Raw genomic sequence first — 14,423 nt, 5'->3', positions numbered from 1 at the left:
CCGTCTGCCCCACGTCCACCACCCTGGCAACAAGCCCACTGCAGGGCAGCTTTCCTGTGAAAGCCCCCACCAGGAGAGAGACCCATGGAATCACCTCAGGACACAGCCATCCCTGCCCTACACTTCTCTGCCCAGTCAGTCCTGCTCTCAGGGAAACCCTCATGGTTCAGCCTACCCCACTGGATGACCATGGCTCTCTCCTCCCCTCACCCAGACAGGCCCTGGAGAGGCCATTCACTACGGGGAAATGGCTGGGTGATGTTAGAAGGAATCGTAGTTAGTAACAACTTCCCCTAGCACAGAGTCCTGAGAAAATGAAGGCGCTGGTAGCTTCAGCAGCCAGGGTCCTCTGAGCTCCAAGATTCACCCCAAACACCCACCAGCCCTAGTCTAGACTGCACCTGGTTGTTAAATGGTGACTCTTCCAGCCGCTTCCCATACAGAGCCAGTTCCTCTCGCACCAGCTGGGCCCGGGCTGATGGCTCCAGTGGCCCCAGAGCCACCACGCGGGCACCTTGGCTCTGCTCAAGGGTCTCCCCCAGACTTGAATCACCAGACACGCTCAGCACCAGGTGCACCCACTGCAGTTTGGGCAACAGGATAGAAATATAAAATGAAAAGGAGGAGAGCATTGTTGAGGAGGCCACCCCCCTTCCCTCCTGCATCCCACCCCTACCTCCTTCTCACACTCACCCGGGGAAGGGTCTTTGGGATCCAGTCTGAGATCAGCTGCCCATGTTGGTCAACCAACCTGTCAGCCCCATCAATGATCAGCACCAGAGGCTGGCCAGGTTTCAGGGACTGAGCAGTCCTGGGGAGCAGCCTCTGCTGCAGCTCCCACACCAGGCTCCTGCATATGGAGGGGAAGGACCAGGGTCAGCAGGGGTGGTGGCATGAGGTATCAACAAGGCTGGGCTGGGGTTGGTGGGGGACACACCGGTAGGTGCTGGGGAGGGCACTTGGCTCTTGCAGTTGGCTATGTAGATAGGCACAGAGGCGTCTGAGCAGGATGAGGGCAAGACCCTGGTCAGGGCGGGCCCCTGAAAAGTGGAAGAAGACTAAGGGGGCCACCGTGGCCCCATCGGAAGCCTGCAGGGCTGACACAAGGGACGCCTGCATGGGAACAGAAGAGAAAACATGGGCACATCTCACATGCACAAGCTCCCTGTACCCCACTCCATAGCCCTCCTTAGCTCACATGGCCCTCCCTCCCTCCCTCCCTTCCTCCTGTCCAGGCCTCTGAGACTCTGTACCAGGAAGGCGGTCTTGCCCTGTCCTGACTGCCCAGTCACCACGGTCAGCCTCCCCTGGTGCTCCATCAGCTGTCGCATTGTGTCCTGAAGAAGGCGGGGTCGGGCAGAACTCGGTGGGTTCTGTAGCTGCTGAAAGGTAGCCTGGACCACGTCATCATCCAGGATGGACCCTGGCTGCTCCAGCTGGGCCCCAGGCTGAGGGCACATGGGACAGTGACTATCTATCTATGTGTCCATGTTCCCCAAGACCCCAGGCCTAAAACTCAGAGCCCCCACCAACTTACTTCCCACCCAGGACTACCCGGACCACTCCACCCCCTCTCCACTCCCCTAGGCCCCAGCACTCCCATGACCTGCAAGTAAAGCTTTTGGATCATATTCCACACATCCTGCAGAACCAGCTGCCCAAACTCCTCCAATCCCCCAACATAGGGCCGGCCAGCTGCCACACCCCCCCACTCGCAGCAGTATCTGTGGGCAAAGAGAGCACAAGCAGGGTCAGAGCAGGCCTAGCCCCACTCATGTCTCTCCAGGCAGGCACTCTACCTCTCCCAGCTCACCTGCGACAGGTAATCCCTTCCTGTCTGTTCAGGTAGCTCTTCAGTTCTGAGATCCGATGTGCAGCCTCTTCAGACTCAGAAATGAAGTCAGGTTTCCAGGCATCTGGCACAGAGCTGACCACCAAAGATACCCCCCAAATGGGGCTGGACTCAGACCTCAGCCTCTCTCCACCCTCAACCACCAGACCTGGCTGTGATTCCCCGAAACTCCTGACTTCAGCTGCAAGGCTGCTTCGGTGCTGCAAAGCAAGCCCTCTGATCCCTGTTTCTCTCTCCTAGGCCCTCATTTTATACTCTGAATGTTGGGGAGAGAAGACACTGCCTGGCCTTCCATGGTGACAGAGGCCTGAAGGCAACAGAAAGTACCTGAGGAAGCTAGAATCCCGGAAGTAGATTAGAGGCTGGGCAGAGGGCTGCAGGCGGAGGCCCCGATTCAGGAACTGCATCACCTCCATCTCTGTCACAGAGCGACCTGAGGGGTATTGCTGGGCCTGCAGGGAGAGGACGGAGGGCACGCGGATTCAGTCCTGGTCACACTAACCCCTCCTGTGAGACCTGCCAAGATCCCAGGACCCCTTCATCTCGGTAATGTTCCTTTCTCCCTCCAGACACAAGCCAATAAATATAGGAGATGGCTAACAATTGAATATCTGTCACATGTTGTCATGTTTTTAAAATAGATTTCTAATTCCCATAATAACCCTGCAATGGAGACGTTGCTGTTACTCTTCAGTATATGAAGCTCAGCCTAGATTAGGATAAACCATTTTCCACAAAGCCGCACAATGACAGAAGGAAGATCAGAACCCAGCTCTGTCTGACGGCAAAACCTAAAGATGTCTGCTTATCCCTCGTATCCCATGGCCAAACAAGAGGAATTTCTCAAGGCAACTGGCTTATCTAGGTCTTGGTCACTCACAGAAAGAACCTTCTGTCTGTATTCCACTTCAAGACTCAAGGACCTGCCTATGCAGAGTCCCAGGGTTCTAGACCCACCGTAGCCTCTCCTGCCCCTGCTTCAACCTTTCTTTCCTCCCCAGACCCTGAACCTTGTCTGACTTACCCAGCGGAAGTGAGGATGGTCAGGGAGACTGTAGTTGGAGGGAACATAGCCATAGCGGGAGCCCAGGATCCCCACAAACAGCTGCGAGTTCTCCACCTCCCCAAGGCACACTTCCAGTTGTCTGCAGGATAGTTATGGGGGCACCATGTCAGGGAGACGGGGCCCTGGCCCATAATGATAGCATCCCTGCCTCAGCCCTCAGCAGCCCCTGCAATCCCAACCCTGCCCACATCAGTTCTACCACTCAAGCCCCTCATCACCAACCCAGCCCCTCTTCTCTGTGGCCCCCACACCTGTTCCGACGGGTCTCCTCCTCAGTGATGCCCCAGCGCAGGTCGATGGCATGAAGGCTGATGCAGTGGGGGGCTGCTCGGGCCTGCAGTGCTGGCAGCAGGGACCTCAGCAGCAGGTCCCGCTCCCCATGCATGTCCCGGAAAGTGGAAGAAATGAAGAGCCGGACGCTGCGCCATCTGCAGGTAAGTTGGGGATCAGCCCCACAGCCCAGCTCCAGAGACATGGCTGTGACCACCCCTGGGCACTGACAAGCCAGGTACAACAGCCAGCTGGAGGGTGTCTGGGAGAATAATCTGCTTGGGACCTCAGCTACAGAGCATAGAACTTAAACCCCACTTGCCATTTCTTAAGCGCTTCTCCTGTGTCAGCAATAGTTGTTACCTACTCTGCCCATGAAATGCTCATGACAGCACTGTGAGGTAAGCACGATCCTTATCTCCATTTTACTGATCAAGAAACTATAGCTTAAAATGTCCGGCAATTAGCCTAAATTTGAAGTTACTATTTGACAAAGCCAGGATGGGAAAGCCAGAACCTGTGCCTTTCAGCTCTCGGCCTTAGCCCTGGCTGTATGTCCATGGTACCTGCTGCCCACCTCACATTCTAACTCCCTTTTCCTAGTATAGAAAGGGGCATGCTCACCATCTGTATTAAGAAACCCCTGCCTGGGAAAGAGGAAGCAGGCCTCAGTGACCAGAATAAGCAGCATCCCAACAGCCAGAACTATAGTCACCTGAGATTCTTTAGGTTTCGCCTGAACCCCCTCCCAATTCACAAAGGCATAAAACAGACCTACCCCTGGGAAATCGGAGCCAAGGGGCTTGGAGTATTCTCTTCCAGTGGCCGGAGAGACCGGACCCCTGTCTTTCCTGGAGGTGGTGGAATCTTGAATATTTTATCCATTTGGCCTACATGTTCTAATAGGCGGGAGGCACCACGCTCTGCAATGAACCTGACATAAAGAACAACAAAATAAATGAGAGTGAAATAGAGAATTAGGAAGATCATCTAAGAGGGCTGGGGACAAAGATATGGCTAAAGTAGGTCACCCAATTAACTGGATCTCCTTAATAAAATAACCCTTAACAGGGAATTCCTGCCATGGCTCAGCGGAAATGAATCTGACTAGTGTCCATGAGGACACAGGTTCAATCCCTGGCCTCGATCAGTGGGTTAACGATCCAGCGTTGCTGTGAGCTGTGGTGTAGGTCACTGACATGGCTTGGACCTGGCATTGCTGTGGCTCTGGTGTAGGCCAGCAGCTACAGCCCTGATTTGACCCCTAGCCCGGGAACCTCCATGTGCTGCGGGTATGGCCCTAGAAAGACCAAAAAAAAAAAAAAAAAAAACCAAAAAACAAAAACAAAAATCATAAACAATAAGTGTAGACTTAAAGTAAGTGAGGAGCAGAACCACAGGAATGATGGAACAGAGAAGAAACACAGTTATAGACCCTCCGCTGTGTGCATAGTTATCATAAGCTTTCTGTTGGGCCACAGGTAACTGGGCTGAAAGAGGGTGCAAAGATGAAGATCGTTCCAGTCTGGGCTTCATCAGCAATGCACCAGCCATGAAAGCTCCACGGATAAGGAGGAAAGTATATAAACCTTCCTAATGGAACTTAGGAGAGTGGGGATTAAGTGCCATCCAAAGGAAAAGGCACGGGATAAAAGAATTAAGTGGGAAGCCTAGAGGTGGAGAGAAAAATAAAGTAAAAAGACTTCCGCAGATTTGGCATAAGTAAAGTTAACATAAGATTTCCTCTGAAATGCAATGGAACAGATGCCACAGAGAATGAATAGAACTGATAGGACCAACTACTGAGTTGTTCCCATAAAAGCAAACATTACAATCTCCCATGTACCCTTTTCTCCTTTCCTACTACATGTAATATAAAAAATGATGCTTGGGGTTGGAGCAGCCATCTTGAACTATGAGGTGGAAGCAGAGTATTTGAGGATGGAATATGAGCAACAGATAGAAGATGCCCAAGTCGATATAATACTGTGTTGTGCCATGCCTACAACATGTACAAGAGGAAGAAATTTTTGTCTTGCTTTAAAAAGGATGGGAATGGAGCAGAGGCCACAGATGATCTCTAAAAGATGTTCTAAAAAAAAAAAAAAAAAAAAAAGATGTTCTAACAAAGCCCCCGACCTCTTCAGCATCCATCCTGTACTCACTTCAGTATCCCGTCAGTACAGCCTGAGAGTGTCACGTCATTGGGATTCAAATCCGTGCACCTGGCAAAGGAAGAAGCAGCCACTAGTAGTCAGCAACAGTACCATAAAAAAGAGTCACTGACCCCTAACACCGTAGGATGGACACCACCCAACTTCTGCACTTTTAATAGGGTTCATTACTAGGCTGGGACTGGGATGGACCATCACAAAGAGGTATGAAGCCAGGCTGAAGACTACAGAGGAGGTTCTAGCACTTGAAGTGCAACAGAGGAAAGAAGGGAAAAATGGGGAGGGGCCTGGCGAGTGGGAGTAGGGGTAGGAAAAAAGCCATAGGGGTACCCCAAGATTTTGTAGGGCTAGGCAGGAAATACGGGTCATTATCTGCTGGCATTGGGCAAGGAATGTGAGCACCCTTACAGGTAACCTGTCTTTCTCAGAAGGACACCAACAAAGAGGCACTTGGGATTCACGTGCTGCCAGAAAAGCTGTTTCGCTGCATTTATCAGCTTATCATCTGTACTTTCGCCAAAGATGATGACCCTGTCCACCTGTAAGATGAAAGGGGAGAGGCTAAGACCAGGAACAGAGGGAGAACAGAGGTGCCAAAGAGCTCAGGACAACAAGAGACAAGATCTCTGAGGACTGGGGAACTAGGAGAACTCTGAGGACATTAGAAACTTTCCTGAGAGCAAGTAGGGTAGGAAAAGCCACTACGCCCTGATTTGCAGGGCATCAAAGTGGAATGTGGGATTGCCAAGATATGAAACCAATCTAAGTGCCTGTCAATAGATGAATGGATAAAGAAAATGTGGTAGGAGTTCCTGCTGTGGCACAGTGGGTTAAGAATATGAATGAGTGGTTCAGTTTGCTGCAGAAGCAAGGGTTCAATCCCTGGCCCACTACAGTGGGTTAAAGGATACAGTGTTGCTGTGGTATAGGTCATAACTGCAGCTTAGATTCGATTCTTGGCCCAGGAACTTCCATATGCTGCAGGTATGGCCACAAAAAAAACAGATGTGATTAAAAAAATACATATATATATATATATATATATATTTCTAAACACACACAAATATATATATAATGAAATACTACTCAGTCATAAAAAATAATGAAATTTTCCCATTTGTTACAACATGAGTGGACTTGGATGGCATTATGCTAAGTGAAATAAGATCAAACATAAAAAGACAAATACTATATGATATCACATGTATGTGGAATATAAAAATATATAACAAACTGTGAATATAACAAAAAAGCAGCAGGCTTGCAGATATAGAGAACAATTACTGGTTACCAGTGAGGAAGGGCAACATGGGGTAGTGGAGTGGGAAATACAAACTACTGGGTGTAAGATAGGCTCAAGAATGTATTGTACAACATGGGGAATATAGCCAATATTTTTTAATAACTGTAAATGGAAAATAACCTTTAAAACTTATATTAAAAATTTTAAATAAAAGTAAAAACTAACGTAGAGCTTGGGTTAGGGGCAGTGTGTAGCTGGCTCATTCAGGCTCACAAAAGCTGACTCTCAAACCTTTAGGAATTCTGTGAGCCAGCTGTGAAACATAGCCATCATTAAATATTACATTGAGTAGGCTTGGAGTTTCTGCTGTGGCACAATGGGATTGATGGCTTCTTGGGAGCACTGGGATACAGGTTCGATCCTGGCCCTGTGGAATGGGTTGGGGATCCGGCGTTGCTGCAGCAACTGCAGCTCAGATCTGATCCCTGGCCCAGGAACTCCATGTGCCACAGAGCAGCCAGAAAAAAATAAATAGAAAAAAAAAATAAGTTGTATAAGCTTACAATTGAATAAATTATATTAAAGACAAAGGTAATAAATGCTATAAAATCATCACTTTCTAATTATTTTACCACATCTCGCCATTATCTACTCTTGACCTTATTTATATCTACTTTATCTATATTGTGGAAATACTATACATAAACGTGCTGCTGAGGTACCTCTTTCCAATTCTGTGTCACCGACTGCATGTTGGTAGCTTGAAACTTGCCATTAAAGGAGTATTTACACTATGGAAATTAGAAAATGATATTAACCAGGACTTATTTTTCCAGATTGCTGGTTGTGAAATATTTACCAGCATGCCACTGAGTATGGGGTTGCAGCCTGTACGGTATCATACACAGTTTGCAAGAAAGTTTTGAGAAATGAGGTACATCGGTGTGGACGAAAATGTGGGTGAGGGGAGATTTTCTCAGGGATTAGGCAGTACTCACAGGGACCCTTTGGGTAGCCAGGGACAGCAAGTGCTCCCCCAAAGCAGACAGGGACCATTCATCCAACTTTTCATCCAGCTCCTAAAAGAAAGAGGCTGGTGTCATGTGGCTGCATGGGAGATGATCAGTAGACAACAAACACTATAGTCTGCTCAGGAAGTCGTCAGAGCTGAGTATACCCAAACCTTCCCTGACTAGTCAGGCTGTTCCCAGGCCTCTATCTACTCCTACATTTCTGCAAGGTGGGGGAGGGTGTCTGACCTGGACTTGAGCTTGGAGTTCAGTGGCCGTCTTCAGGATACCTTGCTCTGCATTAATCACAGGAGTCTTGACAATGCCTCTTCCACACAACAAGAGATCCACCTGCTCTGTCCGAGCCATCATCATTCCAATCAACAGGAGCACATAGTTCAGAGGGGGCTGATTGGACAAGTATCAGGGTGAAATAAAGCTCCCTTATTCCAGAATCCACCTTTGCCCATCCAGCTCTGGAGGCTAAACATCTCCACTGGTTGGGGAAAAGTGGACAAAATCCCCAATTAAGAAAAGGACAGCTTTAGCAGCCCCCAGAAAGGGCTAATGAGGAGGAAGGTGGAGAAGGGCTAGGGATGCCTGCCCCAAGTCAACAATGGGATGGAAGGAGGTGAAAGTGGTACATATTTTGGTGACAGAAACGTAAAAAATATGAAGGAACCAAATGTGAAAGGTTGGTGTTACCGTCCATGAACAGGCCTGAGACCACATTCTAGGAATTGTTCCTAGAAACCAAGGTCTGACTGAGAAGCTAGTGCATGACCTCTCTTTTAGTCCTGAGTGCTTGCTTGGGGGAACCAGGTCTGGGAACAGGACGCCACTCAGGATCCCCAGTAGCCTACCAACCACCCGTCATCTTTTTATTCTTTTACCCCTTGCAGGTTACTCTTGGGAAAGATCTTGTCTGCATTAGCATCTGTCAGATAGGCCAAGAGGGTGCGGCCTGGCAGAGGGGGCAGGCTGTGTTTGACGGAGAGGTTCACAGCTGTCTCCAGGGCCTGTCGATACCGAGCCAGCATCTCACGGTCACATTTCCACTGTCTGCAGGCAGGAAAGAAACAGACAGAGGGCTCAGGAGCTTCTCTGTTTGCCACTTTGAGAAAGATGGGAATACTTGCCATTCAAATATTAAGTCTTCTCTCCCTCCACAGCCTGTCTCCAGTGTCGGTAGAGAAAACAGGGATGGAGCTTCTCCTGGCCCCCATTCTACAGGACTCCCCTAATCCATTCTCATGGCAGAAGAGAAGTCACCTGTAGACCCACTCTCTGAAATCGCTTGCCATGCTCACCAAATTAATCCATACTTACCTCGGGGGGCAAGATTTAACTGCTATATATATATATATATATACACATACACACTTTTTTTTTTTTTGGTCTTTTCTAGGGCTACACCCACGGCATATGGAGGTTCCCAGGCTAGGGGTCTAATCGGAGCTGTAGCCACCAGCCTATGCCAGAGCCACAGCAACGCGGGATCCAAGCTGCATCTGCGACCCGCACCACAGCTCACAGCAGTGCAGGATCCTGAACCCACCAAGCGATGCCAGGGATCGAACCCGCAATCTCATGGTTCCTAGTCAGATTTGTTAACCACTGCGCCACCAAGGGAACTCCAACTGCTACCTATTTTTAAATGTAATGTAAAGAACAAATGCTGGAGTTCCCTTACGGTGCAGTGTTTTAAGGGCCCAGTGTTGTCACTGCTGTGGCTCAGGTTGCTGCTGTGATAAAAGTTCCATCCCTGGCCCAGGAACTTCTGTATGCTGCAGGTGTGGCAAAAAAAAAAAAAAAAAAAGAACAAATGCTAACTTCTTACTCTGAAAAATGAAATGGATGAAATGGAATTTAAAGGAGGAAGAATTGAACATCCTACCCACTTTTCCAAGACAATTTCTATTTTAAAGTATTCAAAGTTACTAAGTAGCTTTAGTTCATGAGGGCAGTTTTTTTTTAGAGTTCCAGCTAATAAACATGGGGAATGATAGAAAACCCCCATTCTGTAGCTGCTAATGAAACAATTAATTCAGGCAAAGAACATCAATTAATAAACCATTAGCTTTACAGTGAAGAAATCAGGGTATCATCACCTAAGAGCACTGATCAATCACCAGCACTATGAGTAGGACCACTAGACTTCTTGTGGTAGTGAACCTCCTGATCCTCTATCCTATCAGGGGGCGAAAATTCTGTTAGTCTTACTCACAGTGCTGGTACAAAGGATCACCTACAAAATATTCTTGCAAGAAAAAAAAAAAGTTAAATCTAAACCTATTCAGGCTTTAGAGTTAATGCCCAGGGTACATGAAATAGAAAAACGAGTTAGATGACACTGAAGAAAGAGACAAATCTGGAATGTGGGACATTCTGAGAGGCCCCCTGAGCATAATTTCCACAGAAAGGTAATGGCATGAAAACAATTAAAAAGATTTTAAGGAGTTCCTGTTGTGGCGCAGTGGTTAACGAATCCGACTAGGAACCATGAGGTTGCGGGTTCGGTCCCTGCCCTTGCTCAGTGGGTTAACGATCCGGCATTGCCGTGAGCTGTGGTGTAGGTTGCAGATGCGGCTCGGATCCCACGTTGCTGTGGCTCTGGCGTAGGCTGGTGGCTACAGCTCCGATTCAACCCCTAGCCTGGGAACCTCCATATGCCGCGGGAGCGGCCCAAGAAATAGCAACAACAACAACAACAAAAGACAAAAGACAAAAAAAAAAAAAAAAAAAAAGATTTTAAAAGATTTAAGAGCCTTAATAACTAAATGTAATCTGTGTATGCCTTGTTTGGATTCTGACTTGAATAAAACTGTGAAATGATACTTTTAAGACAATTGGGAAATTTGAATATAGACTAGATAAATGATAATACCAAGCAATTATTTTCAGTTTCGTTAAGTATATTAATGACATTCTGACCATACAAGAAAATGTCTGTTTTAAGAGACACATGTGAGTTACTGAGGGGTGAAATAAAGTGTATCATACTATTCAACATTTGTTTTTAAAAACATCTTCAAGGGGTTCCCATTGTGGCTCGGTGGAAAGGAACCTGACTAGTATTCATGAGGATGCAAGTTCCATTCCTGGCCCCACTCAGTGGGTTAAGGATCTGGTGCTACCTCGAGCTGTGGTGTAGGTTGCAGATGAGACTTGGATCTGGCGTTGTTGTGGCTGTGGCATAGGCCTGCAGCTGTAGCTCCAATTCAACCACCAGCTTGGGGACTTCTATGTGCTGCAGGTGTAGCCCTAAAAATCAAATTAAATAAATAAGTAAATAAATAAGATAAAAATAAAAACATCTTCAAAAGGAAAAGAAATGAGGAATTTCCCTGTGCTGAAGTGGGTTAAGGATTCAGCATTGTCACTGCAGTGGCTCAGGTAACTGCTGTGGCACAAGTTTGACTCCTGGCCCGGGAACTGCCACATGATGTCAGCACAAAACAAGGAAAAAAGAAAGCAAGAAACAAGAAAAAAAAGAAAAGAAAAAGCAGAGAGAAATCAGGAAAGGAAGGCTAGTGAAATCTAGATATTTACTGAATATGGCTAATAGCTTCATGGGAGTACATTTTATTATTCTCATTATTTGTATGCATGTTTAAAATTTTTACCTTTTTTTTTTTCTTTCTTTTTTTTTTTGGCTTTTTAGGGCCACACCTACAGCATATAGACGTTTCCAGGCTAGGAGTGGAATCAGAGCTGCAGCTGCTGGCCCACACCACAGAAACAGCAGTACCAGATCCAAGCTGCACTGTGACCTATGCCACAGCTCACGGCAATGCCGGATCCTGAACCCCCTGAGCAGACCCAGGGATCAAACCCACATCAGAGTTCCTATTGTGGTTCAGCTGTTAACAAGCCCAACTAGCATCCATGAGGACTTGGGTTCAATCCATGGCCTCACTCAGTGGGTTAAGGATCTGGCATTGCTGTGAGCTGTGGTGTAGGTCACAGAATCGGCTTGGATCCCGTGTTGCTGTGGCTGTGGCATAGACTGGAGGCTATAGCTCCAACTGGAGGACCCCTAGCCTGGGAACCTCCATATGTGTGGGTGCAGGCCTAAAAAAAAAAAAAAACCAAACACACCTTCATGGATATTAGTTGGGTTCGTAACCTGATAAGCCACAATGGGAACTCCCTCATTTTTTTAATCTAGAGAATTCAGTAGTCTCCAGCAGTGCTAACCAAGAGAAATAAATTACAACTAGTGAAATTACATTTAAATTACACATGTAATTTAAATTTTTCTAGCAGTGGCATTTAAAAAAGTAAAAAGAAACTGGAAACATTAATATTACATTTAATTTAGCCATATATATATAAATATTTTCATTTCGACATGTAATTAATACAAAAATTATGAATGAGGTAATTTATATCCTTCTCCACCCTGTCCTTGAAATCCAGCACATCTCAGTTTCCATTAGCCACATTTCAAGTGCTTAATAGGGACATGTGGCTAGTGGCTACACAACTGGGTCATGAAGACATACTGTTTGGACTGCACCCTCAGCTGAATTCTTTAATAACCCTGTGTTCAGCCAGTGATTCACTGATTCAGGTGAGTCCTAGCCAACGAGACCTACTAGAAGGTTAGATAATCCCTGCATGTGTCTTGAATGAAATGAATGAAGATACTGTGGAAGCATTGAATGCTGGGACTTTATCAAGCTTTCAGAACAGGTTTTATGCCTGCCTTTAAATCTGCTTGATGATAACTATCTTTATACGTGTCAAAAGAAAAAGGAAAGTGAATGGGTCAGAAAATACACGCAAAGAGAAACAAAAAGAAAAGCAAACATATCACAGAGAATTAAAAGAAAAGTGCAAACTAGAGCCTAAGCAGAGAGGCACTATACATGCACCAATTCCTCTTGGACTACATGCTGACTCACGCACTAAACGCACTAAAATGCTACAGGGGCTGATGGAATCCATGGAAACCAAAAAAAAAAAAAAAAAAATCACAGATAACAGAGTGAAGGCCCAAACATAGATTTTGTCTCATGATCTCTCTAGAGGACAACGTTAAAGACAAGGTTTGCTGTGCAGGAGACGACTGGAACCAGGGGAGTCTCAGCAACTTGGATGACCAACAAGCATGTCTTTGGAGAATAAAAGCTGGGGTTTCCAGATGGTTCCCCAGCCCTTTCAGGGTGCCTCCTGCCCACCCATTACTCCCAGATAGCACACACTCGCGCACACACCTGGCCTTGTGTATTTTCAGCTTCGTCCGCTTGAGCTGCTCATATATCAGAGGGATCATCATTGCTGCCCGAAGTTCCCGACGACTTGGTTTGCAAGACTGCCAGTAACTGGCAAACCTCTTACCATATCTTGTGTTTTTAATCATTATCCGCTGTAGCAGTTTCGTATTGGAAGGAAATGGCAATGCTGTGTGGCAACAGGTAAGTATCTGAATCAGGAGATTCTATTCCCGCATCGTGTCCTCCCATAGCTGTCCTGAGTCCTGACCCTTGGAGTTGGCCAGTGTCTGACCTCTGCCCACCCCACACCCTGAGACTGGAAAGCGAAAGGCTGAAAAATCCCAGTGCTGCTGTCTTTTCTTTTCTTTTCTTTTTTTTTCAGGGCCATACCCACAGCATATGGAAGTTCCCAGGCTAGGGGTCAAATTGGAGCTGCAGCTGCCAGCCTACACCACAGCCACAGCAACACCAGACCCAAACCGTGTCTGTGACCTACACCTTAGCTCACAGCAACGCCAGGTCCTTATCCCACTGAGTGAGGCCAGGGATCAAACCCGAGTCCTAATGGATACTAGTTGGGTTTGTTACCACTGAGCCATGACAGGGACTCCAATCTCATCTATTCTCAGATAAGAGAGACAAACAAGAGTTGGAAAAAGAGAGATAATACCTTTCTTTTCAAGTTGAGCCTCAAGGTCATTGATGGAATCATGAGCATTAAGGAATCTGAATGGAAACTGTCGACTATGGATCACTGACCTCTGGAAAGCAAGGGAGGCTCATGAGTAGAGGACCAGGGAGGTATCTGGGGTTTCAGGGACCAGGAAGATGAGATAAGCACTCTATTAGATCTGCGGGAAGGTGAAGAAGAGCAAAATGGATATTAGAGAAAGGTGGAGAAATATATAGAAAGACGTCACATGAGAATATGAAAAGAGGTAAAGAAAGGAGAGGAACAGAATGTTCTGTTTCTTTTATATCAGGTTCTCTGAAGTTAGTTACATCACAGAATCATCTCAGAAAACAAAAACGAAAGTTCTCCTACTCCAACCTCTCAAAGGGATGATGAACCCCCAGATCTGTGTCCCCCAACCCATCTGTATCTCCATACCTGCTTACAGACCACATGGAAATAGCCTGGTGGCTACGACCTTCCTCAGCCACCAGGAGAAGCCTACCGCCCTGCCCCTCACACGTACAGCCTCCTGGAGTCTCTGGAGCACAAGCTCGTGGTGGAAGTCGCTGATTCCAACCCGCAGCAGATTGCACAGATTCCGAAGCATGGCCATGAAGGGAAGCTTCCCCCTGTCTGTGAAGGTCGGCCATAGGTGAGAAAAGCAAACAAAGTTTGAGTGAGAGAGGTCAGAGACCAGAGCAAGAAGCTCAGAGGCCATGCTGAATCTTCAGGTTGGAGGAAATGAGGTGCTAACATATGATCTATCCTACACAACATGCTTTAAAGGTCTGGAAAGATAAAAATGGGGTTGCCTGAGTTTGGAGTAAAATCTATACAACCCATAAACAGGATTTAGCTATTTATTTCTCTTTTTTTTTTTTTTTTTTTTTTTTTTTTGCTGTTTTTTTTT

General features: G+C 46.8%; 1 protein-coding gene across 4 annotated transcripts in view; it reads right to left on the bottom strand.

Moving 5' to 3' along the window:
* The window catches only part of TEP1 (telomerase associated protein 1), a 47,522-nt gene that overhangs the window by 14,900 nt on the left and 18,199 nt on the right, over positions 1–14,423 (bottom strand). For 3 of the 4 annotated variants that reach the window (XR_014810885.1, XM_084969274.1, XM_084969273.1), the window contains exons 10-27: positions 14,037–14,146; positions 13,508–13,598; positions 12,838–13,024; positions 8,509–8,677; positions 7,865–8,023; positions 7,604–7,684; positions 5,771–5,901; positions 5,354–5,413; positions 3,967–4,122; positions 3,170–3,346; positions 2,877–2,997; positions 2,180–2,304; positions 1,814–1,927; positions 1,607–1,724; positions 1,254–1,448; positions 938–1,113; positions 694–850; positions 402–581 (exon numbers count right to left, since the gene is read on the bottom strand). Coding sequence is in view for 3 of the 4 variants with exons in the window: in XM_084969274.1 (XP_084825400.1) it covers positions 402–581; positions 694–850; positions 938–1,113; positions 1,254–1,448; positions 1,607–1,724; positions 1,814–1,927; positions 2,180–2,304; positions 2,877–2,997; positions 3,170–3,346; positions 3,967–4,122; positions 5,354–5,413; positions 5,771–5,901; positions 7,604–7,684; positions 7,865–8,023; positions 8,509–8,677; positions 12,838–13,024; positions 13,508–13,598; positions 14,037–14,146 (2,507 nt within the window). In the remaining variant the exon portion in view is untranslated. The remainder of the gene's footprint in view (positions 1–401; positions 582–693; positions 851–937; positions 1,114–1,253; positions 1,449–1,606; positions 1,725–1,813; positions 1,928–2,179; positions 2,305–2,876; positions 2,998–3,169; positions 3,347–3,966; positions 4,123–5,353; positions 5,414–5,770; positions 5,902–7,603; positions 7,685–7,864; positions 8,024–8,508; positions 8,678–12,837; positions 13,025–13,507; positions 13,599–14,036; positions 14,147–14,423) is intronic. The other variant, XM_084969275.1, reaches the window with a different exon arrangement.

Source organism: Sus scrofa, chromosome 7, assembly GCF_054392235.1.
Source record: "Sus scrofa isolate SSC_HxYL_T2T_F1_AM1 chromosome 7, Sscrofa_HxYL_maternal_Yorkshire_Landrace_v2.0, whole genome shotgun sequence".
Classification (NCBI taxonomy): Eukaryota; Metazoa; Chordata; class Mammalia; order Artiodactyla; family Suidae; genus Sus; species Sus scrofa.
This window is presented reverse-complemented; position numbering and strand designations above follow the sequence as displayed.